This window comes from Oculina patagonica, chromosome 11 (assembly GCF_052425735.1).
Source record: "Oculina patagonica isolate OP01 chromosome 11, crgOcupat, whole genome shotgun sequence".
Classification (NCBI taxonomy): Eukaryota; Metazoa; Cnidaria; class Anthozoa; order Scleractinia; family Oculinidae; genus Oculina; species Oculina patagonica.
In genome coordinates this window covers 22,750,100-22,767,396 of record NC_135768.1, presented here as the reverse complement: position 1 = coordinate 22,767,396, position 17,297 = coordinate 22,750,100, and the positions used below count along the sequence as shown (strand labels likewise).

The window sequence follows — 17,297 nt, the reverse complement described above, 5'->3', positions numbered from 1 at the left end:
ATCAAAAGCAGCGTTGGCGTTACGTCACAAGATGCAAATGAGCGGAGCAGCCATCTGCTTGTGTCTATGTGGTGGTGGTGTACAACATTTTATATTCATACATTGCCTCAAAAGTTTATTTTGTTGTCCACGATTCGTGCAGATATTTCTTTCCATGGCATGATTCTTCTCCTAAGACCAAGTCATGGCTCAGGATGCTAGGGAGCCATATTTCGACGATACAGGCTCGACACATTCGAGCGACCTTCACGAACAGGTATAAGCTCGAATGATCGAACGAACTGGCTGGCTTGATTCCCTTCATCGCTTTTTGCCCTTCACGACGGTCATAGCGAAAACGAGAAGTGTTTGTCGTTCGTTCGGTCATCTTGGGTTGATTTTATTCATGGTTGTTTTCTAAACTCGACGTTTCTCGTTGCCTTTAGGGCTGGGATCGCTCATATCAAAGAAGAATACGATCGTACAAGTCGGACGGCTTCGCAAAGGTACATGTATACTCTATTACCACCACAATAAGTTGAAATTGGGCCTATAGAAAATGTTATAATTTGTCTGGGTTATGGCGCTTTAAATATAGTGAATGTGTTGGAAGATTCTGTCGTCGAAATGCCCAAAGCTTTGTTGATTTCTATCGCTTGCGCTAGCTCGGCATACTTGCATATTAATATCTCAAAAGAACAGACATGTTGGGTTTCACAACAGTCAGAATTTTTAGCGTTCTTGCATAATTATTTTCCCAGCAAGCTGTTGTATACAAGAATTGAATCCCTTTAGAATTTGTTAGTTGTGGATTTGGCTTTCTAGCGGCGAGGTTTCTTTGTAAGGCGACCGGTGTTTAGTTGAAGTACATCGCGTGTTTATGTGAGAAGACATTTCATTTGCCTTTATTTTATATGGCAAAATACTTCGACTTTTGCCCCATAGCTGTTGTGGAAAATTGATTCTTAGATATATATTTAGGAAATAATAAACAGCTTCTGAACCTTAATCGCTCTTAGTTGATGGCCGTTATAAAAAATAATCCTACAAACGTTCTTATTGCTTTGTAGGGAGCAGGTTTTCGGTCATTTTGCCCAATTCAAAACGATAATTCATTCGTCGTCATGATAATAATTATGATGACCATTTCAGAACATCTCTGACACTGGGTCGATCGTTGATTGTTTAAAGAGTGTCTGCAGTTCAGATCTGCTGTTTTGGGGAAGGCGTTTGTCCGTATAACATTTATAACTGTTGTTTATGTTGACATCGTTCAAGAATTGTGTGTGAAGGGATTTTGAATGATATACAACAATAAAAATCGTCACACAAACTTCAGATCGACATTTGTCTTCCTAAATCATTTCCAGAAGAGATCTCTTTGCATAGTCAGTTTTATAAAGAGTTCCTTTTACTATTTTTGTGACTTTCAATGCACCTGTAGCCACAATGTAATTTGAGTTTTATAAAATTTGTCAAGTGAGCATTCTTAGCCGCTAGTTCTATGATCAAAATCTTTTACAATTGAAGGGCTTTGATTTTAAAGTGAGCAGTAAGATCTCTATTTTTGATACTCAGAATTTAGAGTGATTTATAATGGTAATACAGGGGAACTAACGTGCCTTTATACAAACTGAGTCTAAACAATTGGCATGAGGCCAACTTGTAACATAAGATCATGACTTCTAATTTGACAATGCAGTCCATAGCCAATTTATGGTTATGTCACTATTTCGTACATTGAAAATTTTCTTATGCTTAAAATTTCTTGTTGACATTCAACTGATACCGGTACTAGCGTGGTTTGAAATTGCTTTCAATTGATAGAATTCAAGGTTAAAATTAATCGACACCAACATTTGTTATGTCATACATGAAGTTATAAAATTGCAGAGTGAGCAATTTGTTCAGTGGAAAAAAATGGTTGTACATATTTCAACAGGTTTGTTGTTGGACTGATAATTTTATTATACAATTAACACCACAAAGAAGGGCTAGCAAAAGAACAATAAAGCTTCTTAAATGCTGCCTTCATTAATTTAAGTTTGCATGTAACATCTTGAGATGTCAATAGTTGATGTCATGTTCTCCTTTTATTAAGTAAATTGTTTGAGTCACGGTGCATGCTTATAGTGTATGGGTCATTGTTGACCTAAGCCAATTATTCTCAAGCTAATCCCAGATCATTTCACTAAAACAATTCTTTCTCTTTGTTAAAGTTGTGTGTTTGTCATGAGTTTGAATTGAATTGTGTTAGTCGTGCTCAATTGAACATGGTCAATGTTGTGTGTTCATGAGAACAATCCAATTTCAACTATCTGTTTTCCGTTTCTCCAAGTCTGTTTATGAAATATCTAGCTTAAACACTGTAATATATTCTCATGTTTTAAAGTCAACATTGTGTTCTTTAAATGGTATTTATATATAAATTTTATCTGACTAGTTTTGGAAGGAATTTTGCCAGGTCTGAGGAGTAAAGGAAAAAGGTTATCTTTCTGCGAAATAGTGAAAACAAATACCCTCAGTTGGAGGAATGTCTCAGTCTGATTTGTATCTTTCTCAGTTTATTTTCTAATGTATCTTTGCTAACCTTCATAACATAGATAATCTTAACTTAGTTGTGCGTCGAAGCAATATTCCCTAGCTAATGTTATTTCTTCTTGCCTTTTCTTTTGTCTCACTGTTTGCAATGTGTTAAATGAATATAATGGCAAATAGATTCATGTAAGGTGATTTTCATTGCTTCTGTGAGTTTTTTGAGCAGCACTCTCATTTCTTCCTCTCAAATTGAAGTATTCAAACATACCGATGGAGTGTGTTTGTTCACTGCAAGTTGAGCAAAATCTTCTGTGTTCCTAATAGTTTTCTTGTGATGGACTGAAAAGCAAGTTATGTCAACTCCAAGTCAACTTGAATTGTTACTGTTTCTAGGAAACACAGTTCAGCAAACAGGCTTTTTGAAGTAAAAATTCAATGCGAAAAGTTAATTTATAGTTACTGATGAGGGCAAAGGTTGAAGAATGTTTATAAATAATTGGTTTATTTTATTATCCCTCCCCCTTGTAAAATTGATGCTCTGTTCTGTTATGTTCGACAGTGTGTTAACTAACAAGTTTATTCAATTATTGCTTTGTATAGTTGTGTTTGGTTAAAGCAAGTTGAGGGATACAAATTTATATTAAGCTATTTACAGGCAAAGAAATTAGCCCAGGTATTTTTCCTGTGTTTGGGACGTGTGTGAAAGGTGATATTTATTAGATAACATGCATGAACAGTCAGCTGACAGATAAACTGAAGAGTAAAGTTTTTATCAGGATATTTCAGGATAAATATCCACTGATCTGTTGAGTATTAAGCTACAAACAACATCACGAAAATGTTGACAAAGAGACGCTCTAATGTGTTCCATTCTTCCAAGAGAAATAAGGTGAACTTTATGAGCAGATAATGTTTCATAGAGTAATGTTTAATTCCTTTTTATTGGTCTTTGTGTAAGCACAATTAATTGGTAGTAGCATTGTAATGTTTTGAACTATTAATAGTAAGTTATAAGCTTACTGTTTGAAAGATGTTCTTGAAGGCTGGAACATGTATTTCACATGAATCTATAGAACTTAACATCTGGTGTAACTAAGTAAAAGGTTGTTGTGATTGTGACTGCTAGATCAGCAAAAGAAAGACTGTTATCTGATGAAAGACTGTTGTAATTACATGTATGGAATCATGGATCATGCCGTTTCTCTGTGCAGCATGATGTTTAAAGCATACACCAGGTTGCCCTGAAAATTAGCTCTTTACTAACATTCTTGAAATTTAAATGAATTAAGAAATGTAACAGACCTATTAATGTGCTTATTCTGGGTAATTTGCAATGTTGAATTCATCTACATTTCTCTTTACGACTGCAACCTATCAAACAGAAATCGTCATTGACTGTGAAACATTGTTAGCTAAAATATCTGTTCCTTGCTTTCACTACATGGGTTGTTTAAATTCCTCTGTCTGGTTCATTTTTAGTTTCCAGCCTAAATATGCTGTGCAAACATGTACAAAACATACTATTTTTGCTCTTAACTTTTGTTCTTTTGCATCTTGTATGTTCAGCATTTTCGTGACAGTTCACATTGTTTAAACAGTTCCTTTATCTTGGTGGACAAGGTTGATAAAAGACGAACAATAACAAATTATTGCCTTAAAAGTAATGCCCTTTGTTTACAAAGTGATCTTGTTTTCTCTTTCACTGCTGAAGAACTTTCTGGAGCTTCATAGTGTAACTTCTTTTTCTGCTAGAAGATTCTAGGTTGTGAAATGTTTCAATAAGAAGTATGGGGTGTGTGTTGTACATTTGCAATGAACTGTTCTTAAAACCAAGAGGCACATAGGCTTGATGCGAGACTGCTGTAGTCGTCAGTGCAATTCTGGCATCACACACCATTTTTACTACCCATGGCTGCAGCTATCACTAGCAATCTATTGACTGTCCCAAAAATTGTAAGTGAGTTGTTTGTATTTCTAATCTATCATTGCTTCACCACTCTGTAGACATAACAGATAGAATATGTCAGGTTGTTCATTACTGAAGGACACATGTACAGTAAATGACTGTTTGTGTGATGTTTGAGTTTACACTGCTCGTTGAACTGTAGACAGCATCCTTGAATGAATGTTGAGCAGACTTGTAACATTAATATATGTCATACATGTACCCTAAATGCATTATTCTTTGTTAAGCAGATGAATTTAAACATACAATGTATTCCATTATTATGTGCAGAGTTGCCCATAATATATAATGGATGATTAAAACAGTACTTTACATGTACACGTATGTTTATCAGCCATGGTTTATTTCATCAAGGTTTATATGAACCAAGTAAAGTTTTGTGCTTTGTTCAACAACAATACAAAAGCATGTACATGTATGCATGGTACGATGAAATGGCCATTCCAGATAGTATTACACAGACTTACAATGAACACCACACACTGTACACGTAGATTGAAAATGAGACGATTTTTACCTGCTTCAGTAAATGTGTCGCAAACATACTTGTATGGATGGTGTCAGGAACTTTTACTCACAGGTTTTCTTCATACAGTATATAGTGAAGTAAGTAAGCGACACAGGGCTTCTGTCATATCATCAGACTCTAGATCCATCCAGTTCTTATGTTGTTGTGAACACTCCATTGCATTCTCACAGTGGTAACCTGTCTCCACCCTTGGTATATGAATGGGTAGTGGCTATTGTTGATGAATATTCAGGAGGTGTGTTGCCCGGGGAGGGGGGGGGGATCATGTGATGGACTAGCATCCCATCCAGGGGGAAGGTGATTGATATTTATTCCTACACAGTGTAGTTCCATTGTCAGTTACCAAAACCGAGCAACCAATGTCAGCACTTGCACAATCAGTTGACCCCACTCAGCCTGTGAGCTGACTTGTTACAAATTTTGTGTTGGCACATTTGTAGTGGCCTAATTAGCCATGTTCAAAACGAGCAGGGGACTGGGTACGAATATTCAAAATCGATTGCACTGAAAAACTGGGCCCGTCATCTGAAAGAGCATCCAAAAATTAGTAACTCAACCAAATTTGAGAGTTATTGGTTTAAACACATAGGTATGGTTCACTTTTAGAAATTGCTAAAATAAGAGAGCTTAGTATGGATTGGAGGGACAGCTGTCCATCCAGCCATACTAAGTTCTCTTATTTTAACGATTTTTAAAGGAGTTCCATGCCTTTGCGTTTAAACCAATAACTCTCAAATTTGGTTGAGTTACTAATTTTTGGATGCTCTTTCAGATGACGGGCCCAGTTTTGCAGTGCAATCGATATTGAATATTCGTACCCAGTCCCCTGCTCGTTTTGAACATGGCTAATTGGTTAGCGTGCTGGACTCTGGATTGAGCAGTCCGGGTTTCGAGCCCTGGCCCGAGTCACTGCGCTGTGTTCTTGGGCAAGATATTTTACTCTCGTAGTGCCTCTCTTCATGCAGGTGTACTGTATAAATGGGTATCAATGAATTTAATGCTGGGGGTAGCCCTGCGATGGACTAGCATTCCATCCAGGGGGGGGGGGGAGTAGAAATGTTTCTAGTTGCTTCATGTTACAGAAACCAGGATAAGCTCCACGGTATGGGCCACTAGGCTTGACGCAGACTTCATCTAAAGTTTGCAACTTATATACAAACATGTACATTGTAGGTTTTGAGACTGATTTCATAAAGATCTGCAGGGTGTAAACTGTGCTTTATAGACAGTGGTTTGTTTTAATTGTGATTTCATGACTTTGTCTGTTAACCTTTAACTGTTACACTATGACTTATTTCTAGTTGTTTAATGCTACAGAAGCCGGGATAAGCTCCGGCGATGTGGGCCACTTGGGTCAGCACAGACTTTGTTTACAAAGTAAAATCTGTTTACAGACACTTAAGTCAAAATCCAGCAAACAAACAGTTTGGACAAAATAAGGTTTTGGAGGATTGTTTGATATAAGTTAACATGTGCTTGTTATTTGTCTAATTGTTATAGTCAAACTTACCTACATGTAAACTATACGTACATGCACTGTACATTGCAAGTTTCAGGTGTGTATTTCCATGTAAAATCAGCATTGCCAACTCATGGATTAATAAACCTAGTAATACATTTTCACCTGGCCCTACTCCCCCTCCCCATGGGGCAAGGAACTCGGCAATACATTTAAACAGCAACAGGTACATGTACATGACTTTGTACATGTACAGGAATTTTGCAGCAACCCTGTTTTTTAGATGAAATTTGATCAGCGAGAAGAAAAAAAGAGATTATTACAAAAACCACAAATTTTTTGTCATAACTGTTCTTTAGTAACAATAACTTGCAATTCAACAGCGCAGGCTGTACTTGTTACTTGTTTTTATGCATTTCAAGTGTGGGTTTTACATGTGCATATAATTTAAAGTTGAGTCCCAAATTTTTTTAAAAACCTCAAGGGAAGCAAAAGTTGGTTTGTTTATCAGGAGGCCTCGAGAAATCAAGGGCTCAAAAAACTGGGATTCCATTTAATTTTGTGTGAAGTAGGAAGATTGTTTTATGCCAGCTAGGGGCTGTGAACTAACAACAATTAACAAACCTCTGTTAATCACTATCAAATGTAGTTTTTTTACACATGTCTAAATTGGGCAGCAAAGGAAAATATTTATCACTGGAATGTTTTGTATTGTGTACGTTACCATAAAAATCATCCTATAACTACCTTTATTTGTTGGGTTTTACAGTCATGTTTAAAAAATGTTTGTATTGTACCTGTAGTTTATTTACATAAAAATTGTATGTTGCAGTATAATCTAGAATTATGGCAATTTTCAATCTAGGGCTTGACTGCAGTACTAAAAAAATATAAGTTACAAGCAGTTTAGGAAGGTGATTTTAGAGTATTTGTAAAAGGTTTTACAAGGAGAAATTTTAATTTCTATTTTGTTAAATATAATATTGATTTTACTTTGTGACATTGTTAGCAATAAAACTCATTTGAAATTGTTGAAAAAGCAGTTTAAAGCCAAAGATATTTATTTAATATTTATGTTTTACTACATCTGTTATAAATGTAAAAGAAATTGTGAAATTTGCTGTTAAAATTAGTTAAAGTGGGTGTGAACTTGGAAGTCTTGCCTTCACATTGGAGCAACTTGGTTAGTTTTGCCATGAATCTTTGATGCGCCTCGTTTAGCAGGTGGCTGTTTAAACATCCAATTCTTGCATAATTAGTTCACTAATATCACACTAATGTCTTGCAAGTGTTAGTATTACTAGTACAAATTGGCACATAGCTGAAGACTGTTTCTTATTGCTTTGAATTAAGTTCTACCTTTTGGGATCACAAGTTTCAATTTTGCCGCGTTACAGCAGCAGAAATGTCCTTATTTAACTGTTTCTTCACAAACAGGATGGGCTTGAGTGTATGAATTTTTAATGATAATATTCTGGTGGCATTAAAGTGCCTTAGATGTTAACATTGTAAACCAAACTAAGAACACAATTTTTGCATTCCTTCATTTCAACTTTCAGTATTTCTTATCGTACGATGCAGAGTTTTCTCACTGACTAATTTAGACTTTCTGTCTGAAAAATTGTGAACTTATAATACTTGTAAATTAATACCTACCGGCCAGCAGAAATGACTGTGATATGTCAGCAGGACCAATCATATTCACTGAAATATGTGTTAATATAAACAGAATTATTCGTAAGCTACGTGTGTGTATTGCAGCTGTAAGCAGTTCGCTTCTATTGATATGCAGGATGTTACTGCATGTTAATAGCTAAACATTACTACAGTAGTTGTGTTAAGTACTCGTTTCGTCTGGATCGTCAAGTGATATGCTTCTCTAAACTGCTGAGAGAATTACTAAGCAAATATTTCGTAGAGAGCGTATTGAAACACGCAAGTACAGGGCTGTAACTTTATGATTGAAAGCAGTTCCTGTTCTGCCATTGCAAGTGCGTAGAATAGTGCACTTGTCCTTAAGGCAAAGAAAGGATTGACATTCCTTGACATAAACTCCTGTTCTTTTGCTGCAAGAATCTTCTTTGTTGAACCTTGCTAATGGTAAGTTTGTTTTGTTCAGTCAGTGTTATATATATATCTAAGACTTGTGCATCAGCCCATGGAATTCTTAGCTTTTGTCACAGTATGACAAATTGTCAGTGCAAGCGTTAAAATCTGGAGCCATTCCTATTCCATTTTGACTTATTAAACTCAAATTTGTATGTAGTATTTGAGACACCTTATGCGAAATTTGTCTAATGGGAAGCAATTTATCGGAGAACATGCTATATTTAGCAACAGTTCTTTGATGTTTTTTGCTGTTGAATGACACAATTACATGCAGAGGTTGGCAAATTAGCATAATCTAACAGGCATGTAATTGATTGTTATTATATGAGTGATAAGATACCTGTTCCTGTGTTTTGCATAAGCTTCATTACATAAACAGAAAATTCTAACTAGAATTAGTAATTTAAAGCAAATTCTTTAATTTAAACAGTGACATTTTGCTGTGGAACAATTTCTAGCCTAAATAGAATTTGTAAGGTTTGTGTTGTATTGAAATCCTAGAAACTTCTGTTAGTCAACCCTGTTTCTATACACATGCAGATGACAGAATTATCATATACACTGACTCTGTATTTTTTCTGCCTTGTGCATTTTATTTATAACTCAAAAACCATTTTTACAGTTAAGGTTGCTTCCTGTTACATCATACACGACTTGTAGTTCTTTAGATTTTACATGCAACATCAAAGGTTGAACTGAGGTTTTTGTGTTTCAGGTTTTGATAGATATTTATTTTAATTAAATGACTGTGGTTTCTTAAATGCTTGCTGGTTGTGCTGTACAATAGATCTAATTGCTGTAAAATTACTGAACACCATATTGCATAGGGTATGGTGCTAGATGGTCTGTATTATTGCGTCGGTCAAGGTTGACCATGGGTAGCATCCTAGTTGTCTGCTTGGCTGGAGCACCGGCATCTGTGGCTGCAGAGACCGATGCGGGGGTGACAGTCTTTGTTACAGAGGTTGCATCTGTGCTCTGTCTCTGGTCTGTCAAGGTTGTCGCTTTATTTTCTGCGGACCTGTCTCTCTGTGGCGGCTTGTGACAGCTTCTCCTCACCTGATTTGAGGTGTTTGGTCAGGGCTTCTCTCCACTTGAACTGGTTCCGGCCATAATCTGATTAATAATTGTGAATCAGCAATGTCATAAATACATGTACACTGTATGTGCCTTTTTAGTTTCTTTACCCGGTAATTTATGCTGGTTGTAATAATAGGCCTTACTACTGTAAAATTACTTATCCTCATATTGCATATATGTTGTACAGTAGTTTAAAATGAATTTCTGGTCAGAACTGATTTTTAAGCGATGACGTGTAACTGATGACGTCATCGCTTTAATGCAGGCACCCAATCGACCGGATCCGTTTAGCTCAATCGAACAGAAATCAAGTTTAACTTAATAACAAGAAATCGCCGCGTGGAACACAAAAGCAAAATACTCCCGTGCAGTAAGAATGGGACCCTAAAATGTATAAACGAAAGAGACTAAATTTTATGTGATGGGATCTATTAGATTTGGTAGACAGAGATTTCTAATTCGTAGAAGATACAGGGCCACTGTAAGCAAGAGACCGTTTGACCTTTCTCGCAGCTTAAAAGCTAGCTCCCGCGTATCGTATGTCGTTTATCGCAAGTCACGCTATAAGACCTATAATATAACGTAATCTTTGTTGAGACAACATAGGGAAATCAAAAAATATATATATATAACTGTAGTTGTACAATTGAGCAAATCTACGAAGAAAATGTATTTTTAACCCCTTGTGAAACGTCATCGCTTCAGCATGTATTGCATGCCGTTTATTATAATTTGTATTTTTCTTTGAACATTCCATATTTTTATATTACCATAATCCTTAAACAAAGAAAGAAAATACAATTCTAACCGGTTTGAAATCTTTTTGGCCTGAAAGTTACTTTAAACTATGTACAACATTAAGCTGTGGTTGAATTTTACCCTTGCTACAAATTGGCATTTTGCTTTTTTCTGGTGAATGGTGTACTGAATACAAAGCAAAGAAAAATACCGATTTGTACCATGGGTAAAATTAAATCACAGCACATTGTTGGATAGTGTGCTAGATAGTCAACAACCTGAGTATATGTAAATCAAATGACATGTCCTTGTTATTTTAATTAGTAAATAAACCCCTTCAGGTGGCTGGTGTATTAAAGGGTGGTGCCTGAGGCTGAAAGATTGTCCAAAAAATGAACAGTTGGTCAGTTTGAATTTCTGTCTCGTGTTCTGCCTGTTGATCTGTTTAGATGCCTAGCTTCATAGAAATGGTTATCAAAAGTAAAGCAAACCTGCCTCGTCCCCAGGCGTCCTCGTCCTTGGTCGTGCACGCTTTGCTTGGCGTTGTGGGACTGACTTGCACGGTTCGCTTGGCGTTCTGGGCCTGATGCGGACGGGAAAGTGGACGCCCATCAACCCCCGCGCTCCCTGTTTTCCCCCCTTACCGCCTCAATGTCCGGCCAATCGGCGCCTGGGGACGAGGCAGAAAGCAAACTGTACACATGTACATGTATGTTCCTCTGGAGACCTGGTACTTTTCTCACCTACATGTAATACCACACCCCAGCTTAGTTGGAATTTATGAAGGGGTTGAAGGAAGGGGGGGGGGGAGGGGCAAACGAAAAAACTGTCTATGGTGGGGGTATGAATATTTTCTCAGTTGCATTGTATATTCAGATGTGGTGCAAATGAAATACAAAGTTGTCAATTTAAGTAATTGTGTTTTCTTTTGCTGTTTTGTGCTGCCTTTTTAGGCATAATTCAGATCTTTTTAGCCATCCCAGTGATTTATAAAAATATAATTATATCTAGGCTTTTTGCAGTGTTTTCCGTTTTTCCAGAAGCTCAACATTTGAATTATATTTCATTTTTAAGTAGTTTATAATTTAAATTCCTAGTTGGTGATTTGAGAACTTTATTCAGTTTTGTTTGGTTTGTAACAAATTCTTGTCTTATAATATTCTGAATGAATTTTTTGACTTTCAGAAATCTTTAAGCTAAAACTCTGAAGCATGTTAAATGAAATATTTATGAAATACTGTGTATTCCAGGGTTGTCCACATAAATTATCCTTCTCTGTACAAAGCCCTGTGGTATGTAACAGTTTGAGTGCCTATGAAAAAAAAATTCATCGTGTTTCTTTAGTGTTTTGTAAACTCTGCAAAGTGCAAGTGTGAATCTTAAAAGAAACATAAATGTAGGAAATATTCCATTTACCTTGAAAGTGTAAAAATGTTTACCATGAATGTATTTAGTGTGTACAAGAAAACACTGTTTACATAATTGTATTTATCGTTACAAAAAAGCCCTTTGTAAGAGATAGCATAGGTCGGTGAGAAATGCATATTATTCCTTAAGTTTCAGAGTGCTTCTCAGCTTCAGAGCAAGGAAATTCTTATTTTTTCATCCGCATAAAAGATTTAGGAGTTTTATATTAATTCCAGACAAGCCTCAAATTACAATTCACAAGGCTGGGAGCTGATCAATAATTCATGGTAAAGATAGGCTGGGCCGATTATAAGACTTTTAGCAACAAATTTTCTGCTGAATTCCTATCAATACGAAGCTAATCGGAGGAATTAAACAGTTCTTTAAATAATAAGATACAACTTTGTCAAATTATTTTGAAATTGTTTTCAAGAAGGATGTTGAAAACTCCCTTGTTAATATTAAATGAGTGATGATGCACATCTGTTAATTAAGCTACAGTTTTTTGTTTTGCCCACTGGGCCGTGTGATTTGTCAAAGTAAGTTGTAATACGTGCAGATTCTTTTAAAAGAACATGGAATAACCATTGTAGTCTTGGTTTACTGAGGCTCATGTCGAAAAATAGCTGCTAACTTGATAAATCCTCCTCCTACAACGTTGTGGAATTTGTAAACAAACTGTGATGAAATTGAAATTTCTCTACTCAATTCCACTACGCATATATTCTGTTTTCAATTTATGTGATGATATTTGCATAAAACTGAAGTCAGGCACACAGTGAATATAAAGAGCGGTTCAGTTGATGTGACGATGCATGTTTGGTGTTGAAGAAGATAGTAGTTATCCCGTTGGACTTGCTTGTAAGGGAGACGGTTTATACAATCTTTATTGTCTGGGCTGTACTTCAGGTTATTCATCCGAAGCCAGTATGTTACTTCATGACTGGGTAAGTCCGTAATTGTCATATTTTTGTCGTGCTGCATACCATAGCAATGTCGTCTTTATTGGAAGCGGTCACTAAAAGAATTTTTTTCACAGGGCTGCGAACATCATCATGATGACAAATTGCTTTTGTTTCATATTCTCAAGTGTACAAGTAACGTGAAGTGTGTTTTAATACAGATGATTGAGTTCAAAAGCAAAATTTATTGCAGAATCTTTATTTAGATTGATACTGATTTTAAACCATCAACATTATGTATAATCCTTTGACCTAAATTTCAAACATTGTATATGATTTCAAAGGCATTTCTAACTAATGGCATAAAAATCTTTGTATTGGGAAGGTTTATTCATTGTTTGTTTTCACTTGGAAAGCACACTTACCTAAAACTGCCATCAAATACTATTTTTGTCTTCTTGGGTTTGTTTCATGCTGTGTTTGAGTGTAGGTGTTTTGCTTGTCAAAGAAAGGTTGATTAGAAATATCTGAAGTGTTTCTTGTTCAGTAAATGCCATTTTTAATGTTGTGGGGGTAATTATGTCGTATGTTGTTGTATTAATTGACATGTTATTTGACTGTTGTTCTAGAGCTACATATTATATGCATATTATTGTTTGATTCCACAAAAGTCATGGCCATACATTTACAATTATTTTTTTGATCAGCAAGACAAAAAGTACTTGCCATTATTCTAAGTGTGTAACAAAGAAAATCTTTACTATAGGTAACCTTCAGAATTATTGTCACATTTTCAGAGAAATATATATTCTGCATATTTTAAGTTTGTAGGTAAATATTAAGTACTGCATAATATATTGTTTGTCAAGCATGCATTTTAACATTTCATAGCGATTGAATGGTTTGTGTCATTTTGCCGACCCTCGAGTTTGACCAACAAAACAATGAATGTAGCAGCATTCATTTGGAAGTAAATTTTTCTACAGTAAATGTATATTTGCATGTTTTCCTTTAGTAAATACAAATTATTTTAAGTTCATGTAACCATTCTCAGTGTAACCAGAGAGTGCTATTTACTAAAATAAGTTGACACTTGAACTCAAGCACGTAGCTGAAACTTGTGAAATGGATAATCCTGTTGGAGTGGTTGGCATGCACGGCGACTTAATATATGTTTTCTTTTGTGTCTACTGGGGTGAAGAGTGATAATGATGAGTGCAAAATTGAGAGCGAGTAATCTATTAATTGTTTTAGAATCAGAATTCTCACTAATTAAAAGTACTTCCAATTAAACAATTTTCAGTCATTTTTACATTGTAAAAAAAAATTAATCTTGAATACATTCCAAGCTCACATGAACTCTTATTAATATTAACTGCCAATAGTATAAAAGCAGCTCAACCAATCAGTCCATCGCGTTTGTATTATTAGTATACCAGTAGAATTCTACTAATTTGTAATATTTAACAGGACCTTGACGGTGGAAGAACATCTGACACCAGCAGTCTAGAAGAGGAGAGAGAGATCTCTCGACGAGATTTACAGAGGAGAGCTTTGGAAGCCCTTGAGGCAGCACGAGTAAGAAGAGAACTTGCATTTGTTGATAAAAATCTAATTTCTCCTTACAATATCAATACATTGTTAAGCAGACAGGTGATGAGAATAAAGATAATCATCAACTAGTGGATATTGTCTTGGTGTACATGCTGCAGTGGGTATTTTGCAGAATCGAAGCATAATGATGCCCTGACCAACAAATTAAAGCTAACTACAAGCAACCTGGGGTGAAAGCTAACCGCAGCCAACCTGGGGTGAAGGTAACTGCAAGCAAACTGGAAGAAAAGCTAACCACAAGCAAACCGAAATGAAAGCTACATGTAACTTCCCTCAAACCACCTGCTGACCATCATTCTGCGTTTTGCAGAAAACCCTGCTGATGCACATGTATCATCAAAAAGTGGACCTAAGTGGTATCAAGCTCTTAAATTGCCAAGGGTTAATCCTCAAAATATTTGTTTTCTTAAATTAAAATCTCTTGAGTTTGTTCTTCTAGTTGCTTCTGTTGCATTATTTTGTCATAAAGCCTGTTTTCAGACTATGTGCTGCCTTCAATGTACAAGACATGTATATCAGTTCAGGAATTATGGATTTATGTTTACTGAACAGTTGTAACATGAGTGCAGTTGCCCAGTGTTGTTGACATGTTTGCATGAAGAACTCATTGTTTGTGACTCATTGTTTCATCATAAGAGTGGCAATAAAATTAATATGCAAAGCTACAGTAACGTTGTTTGCAATTCACTGTTCAAGGATGCTGTTTTCAATTTGCTGAAAGATTTGTAAAAAATTCTAAGCGCAAGAGTAGTAGTACTTATTTTAAATGACTTTATATACATGTAGTTAATGATTGTCTGTCTGTTATTTCTTGTCTTTAGTCCAAGCAAGTGGCATTTGCTGTAAGAACAAACATTCCTTATGATGGAAGTGCAGACGACGATTCTCCAGTACACGGAGCGGCAGTGTCATTTGACGCTAAAGACTTTCTTCATGTTAAAGAAGTGAGCTTTATTTTTGGTTTTATTGTCGTCGTCATCATCATCATCATCATCATCATTGTTTTCCCTAACTGGGAAATACATGTAGGGCCTTGCAATCTCTTTCACCATGTTTCTCGGGCTTTCGCACAAATCCCCGACTCACACCATCCTTAGAAACCAAACGCCACCCTTTTCCTCTCTACTTCTTTTCTCCATGTCTCTTTAGGTTTTGGCTTCATCTGCTGTAAAAATCCCAGCTTGACCTCTTTGAACATTAATTTTGACAACAAACATGTGCATTCAGTTCAGTTCTGTACCTTAATTGTACAAAACAAAACAACACACGCTTTTTTCCAGTAACAGATGTTGTACTGGTTCATGTAGGGTTTGAAGAAAACTTGAATTCCTGGTTGCACTTTAGACAAGCAGCTCTTAAATTTTGCATGCTTGTATTAGCATACATGTACATTCTTTTTTATGATTTAGTGGACTTGTGTGGGCCCTTGCCGATCAGATAGCAAGAATGAAAAGTGACTTGCCAGACAGGAAAATGTATATGTACATGTTCCTAAATGACAGGACAGCACACACGGCTATTTTCAACCCTGCAACTTTTTAATTTAATCTGTTTGATTTAACTAGAAACTTGAATGTGTTGTTTGAATTAATCAGTAACTCGTGGACTTAATGTGGTTATAAATTTTGCAGAAATTTAATGATGATTGGTGGATTGGAAGAGTAGTAAAAGAAGGATGCGATATTGGATTTATTCCCAGGTAAATATCATGCACTTGTCAACTGTAACACCATTGATATGATTTTTAAGCATTGTTTGGTTTGTTAGTCTCCATTAACCTAAGCAGTTGCTAATTAACAATCATTCAGTGAAGTGGAGGTTAACAGTGTTGCATATTTACCAAGCTGCAAAGGGGCATTGAACATGTAACTCAAAATATTTTCATTTGCATGGTAGTTGGATTGGCCTTAAGGCTACCATGCTGTAAAAAATTATATTTATTTAATTTATGAGACATCTTCATTTGCAGCCCTAGCAAGTTAAATTCACTCCAACAGATGGGCTTAAGCAGCGTCGGAGGAAAGGGAAGCAAAACAACTACCAGGTAAGAGTAAAGAAATTATTCTACATGACACGAGCGTGGGACAAAAAAAAATCTGAGTCCCCGATGGGAATTGAACCCATGGCCTCCCAGATACCGGTTGGGCGCTCTAACCAACTGAGCTAGGTGAGGCTCGTTGTGAGCTAGGCCATTTACTAGGTTGATAAGTGATACGCGTCCTGCATACTGCTAGGATCAGCAATGTCGAAATCATCAAATTTGTAGTAAAATAATAATAAAGATGGTAGAGCTTGAAATCTACCATCTTTATTATTTACCAGGTAAGAGTATTAACACTGCTCCTCGTTGTAATGTTGTCTAAAGTGAAATAACAGCATTGCAGTTACAGTTAAAGTGCATATGAAGCGAAATCAACTTTTGTTTATTTCGAACGTTCTGTATGTTTAAGACACTATCCCAAAGTTTGCACCTTATCAAGAAAAAACTCGCAATTTTATAAGGCCTGAAAGTTGCGCTATTTTGCCCTCAAAATTGTCCTTCAAATCGCGCGGTCAAAATGGGCTGATGACGTATTGTTGTGGACAAGATTCTTGGAATCAACATGGCGGAAAGAGGGAAACTAAGGTAAACTGCGAAGAGGAGAAAGATATTGCGTGGCTGGTGCCCCAAATAGTCTAAGTTGTACAAATTCCCTAAGTTACCTTGTTATTAGCGACTAAAGCGTGATCAAGCTGTCCACAACAATACGTCACAAGTGCATAAACTCGCCGCAGTCTTCTGGACATTTTTAAACAGAAAATAAGGCTTTTTGCAGCGCCGAAATCAAGACCAAATTTTATTTTTTAAGAGTTAAAACTTTGCAGTTGTTTTTAATAACGTATTGAAGGATAAAATTGTGCAAAAAAAATTTCGCTTCATATGCACTTTAAGAGTCACAGTAGCCTAATAGTTACCACACTGGATGAGTTCAAGAT

At 36.0% G+C, this 17,297-nt stretch overlaps 1 protein-coding gene and 1 long non-coding RNA gene across 5 annotated transcripts in view; one reads left to right on the top strand and one right to left on the bottom strand.

The window, feature by feature from the left end:
• LOC144630696 (voltage-dependent L-type calcium channel subunit beta-1-like) overlaps positions 1 to 17,297 on the top strand; it is a 28,474-nt gene continuing 11,177 nt past the window's right edge. Inside the window, exons 1-6 of one of the 4 annotated variants that reach the window (XM_078489072.1) lie at positions 1 to 256; positions 426 to 485; positions 14,178 to 14,285; positions 15,143 to 15,265; positions 15,953 to 16,020; positions 16,291 to 16,365. In XM_078489072.1, coding sequence (XP_078345198.1) covers positions 185 to 256; positions 426 to 485; positions 14,178 to 14,285; positions 15,143 to 15,265; positions 15,953 to 16,020; positions 16,291 to 16,365 — 506 coding nt within the window. In that variant the 5' untranslated portion in view covers positions 1 to 184. Of the gene's footprint in view, positions 257 to 425; positions 486 to 3,049; positions 3,407 to 4,357; positions 4,471 to 8,158; positions 8,572 to 14,177; positions 14,286 to 15,142; positions 15,266 to 15,952; positions 16,021 to 16,290; positions 16,366 to 17,297 lie in introns of those variants that run through there. The other 3 variants (XM_078489073.1, XM_078489074.1, XM_078489075.1) reach the window with 3 other exon arrangements.
• On the bottom strand, positions 10,668 to 12,269 carry LOC144630741 (uncharacterized). Its single transcript, XR_013566635.1, has 3 exons — positions 11,815 to 12,269; positions 11,093 to 11,710; positions 10,668 to 10,889 (listed from the first exon to the last, which is right to left on the bottom strand). It is a non-coding gene; the product is annotated as an uncharacterized LOC144630741 (long non-coding RNA).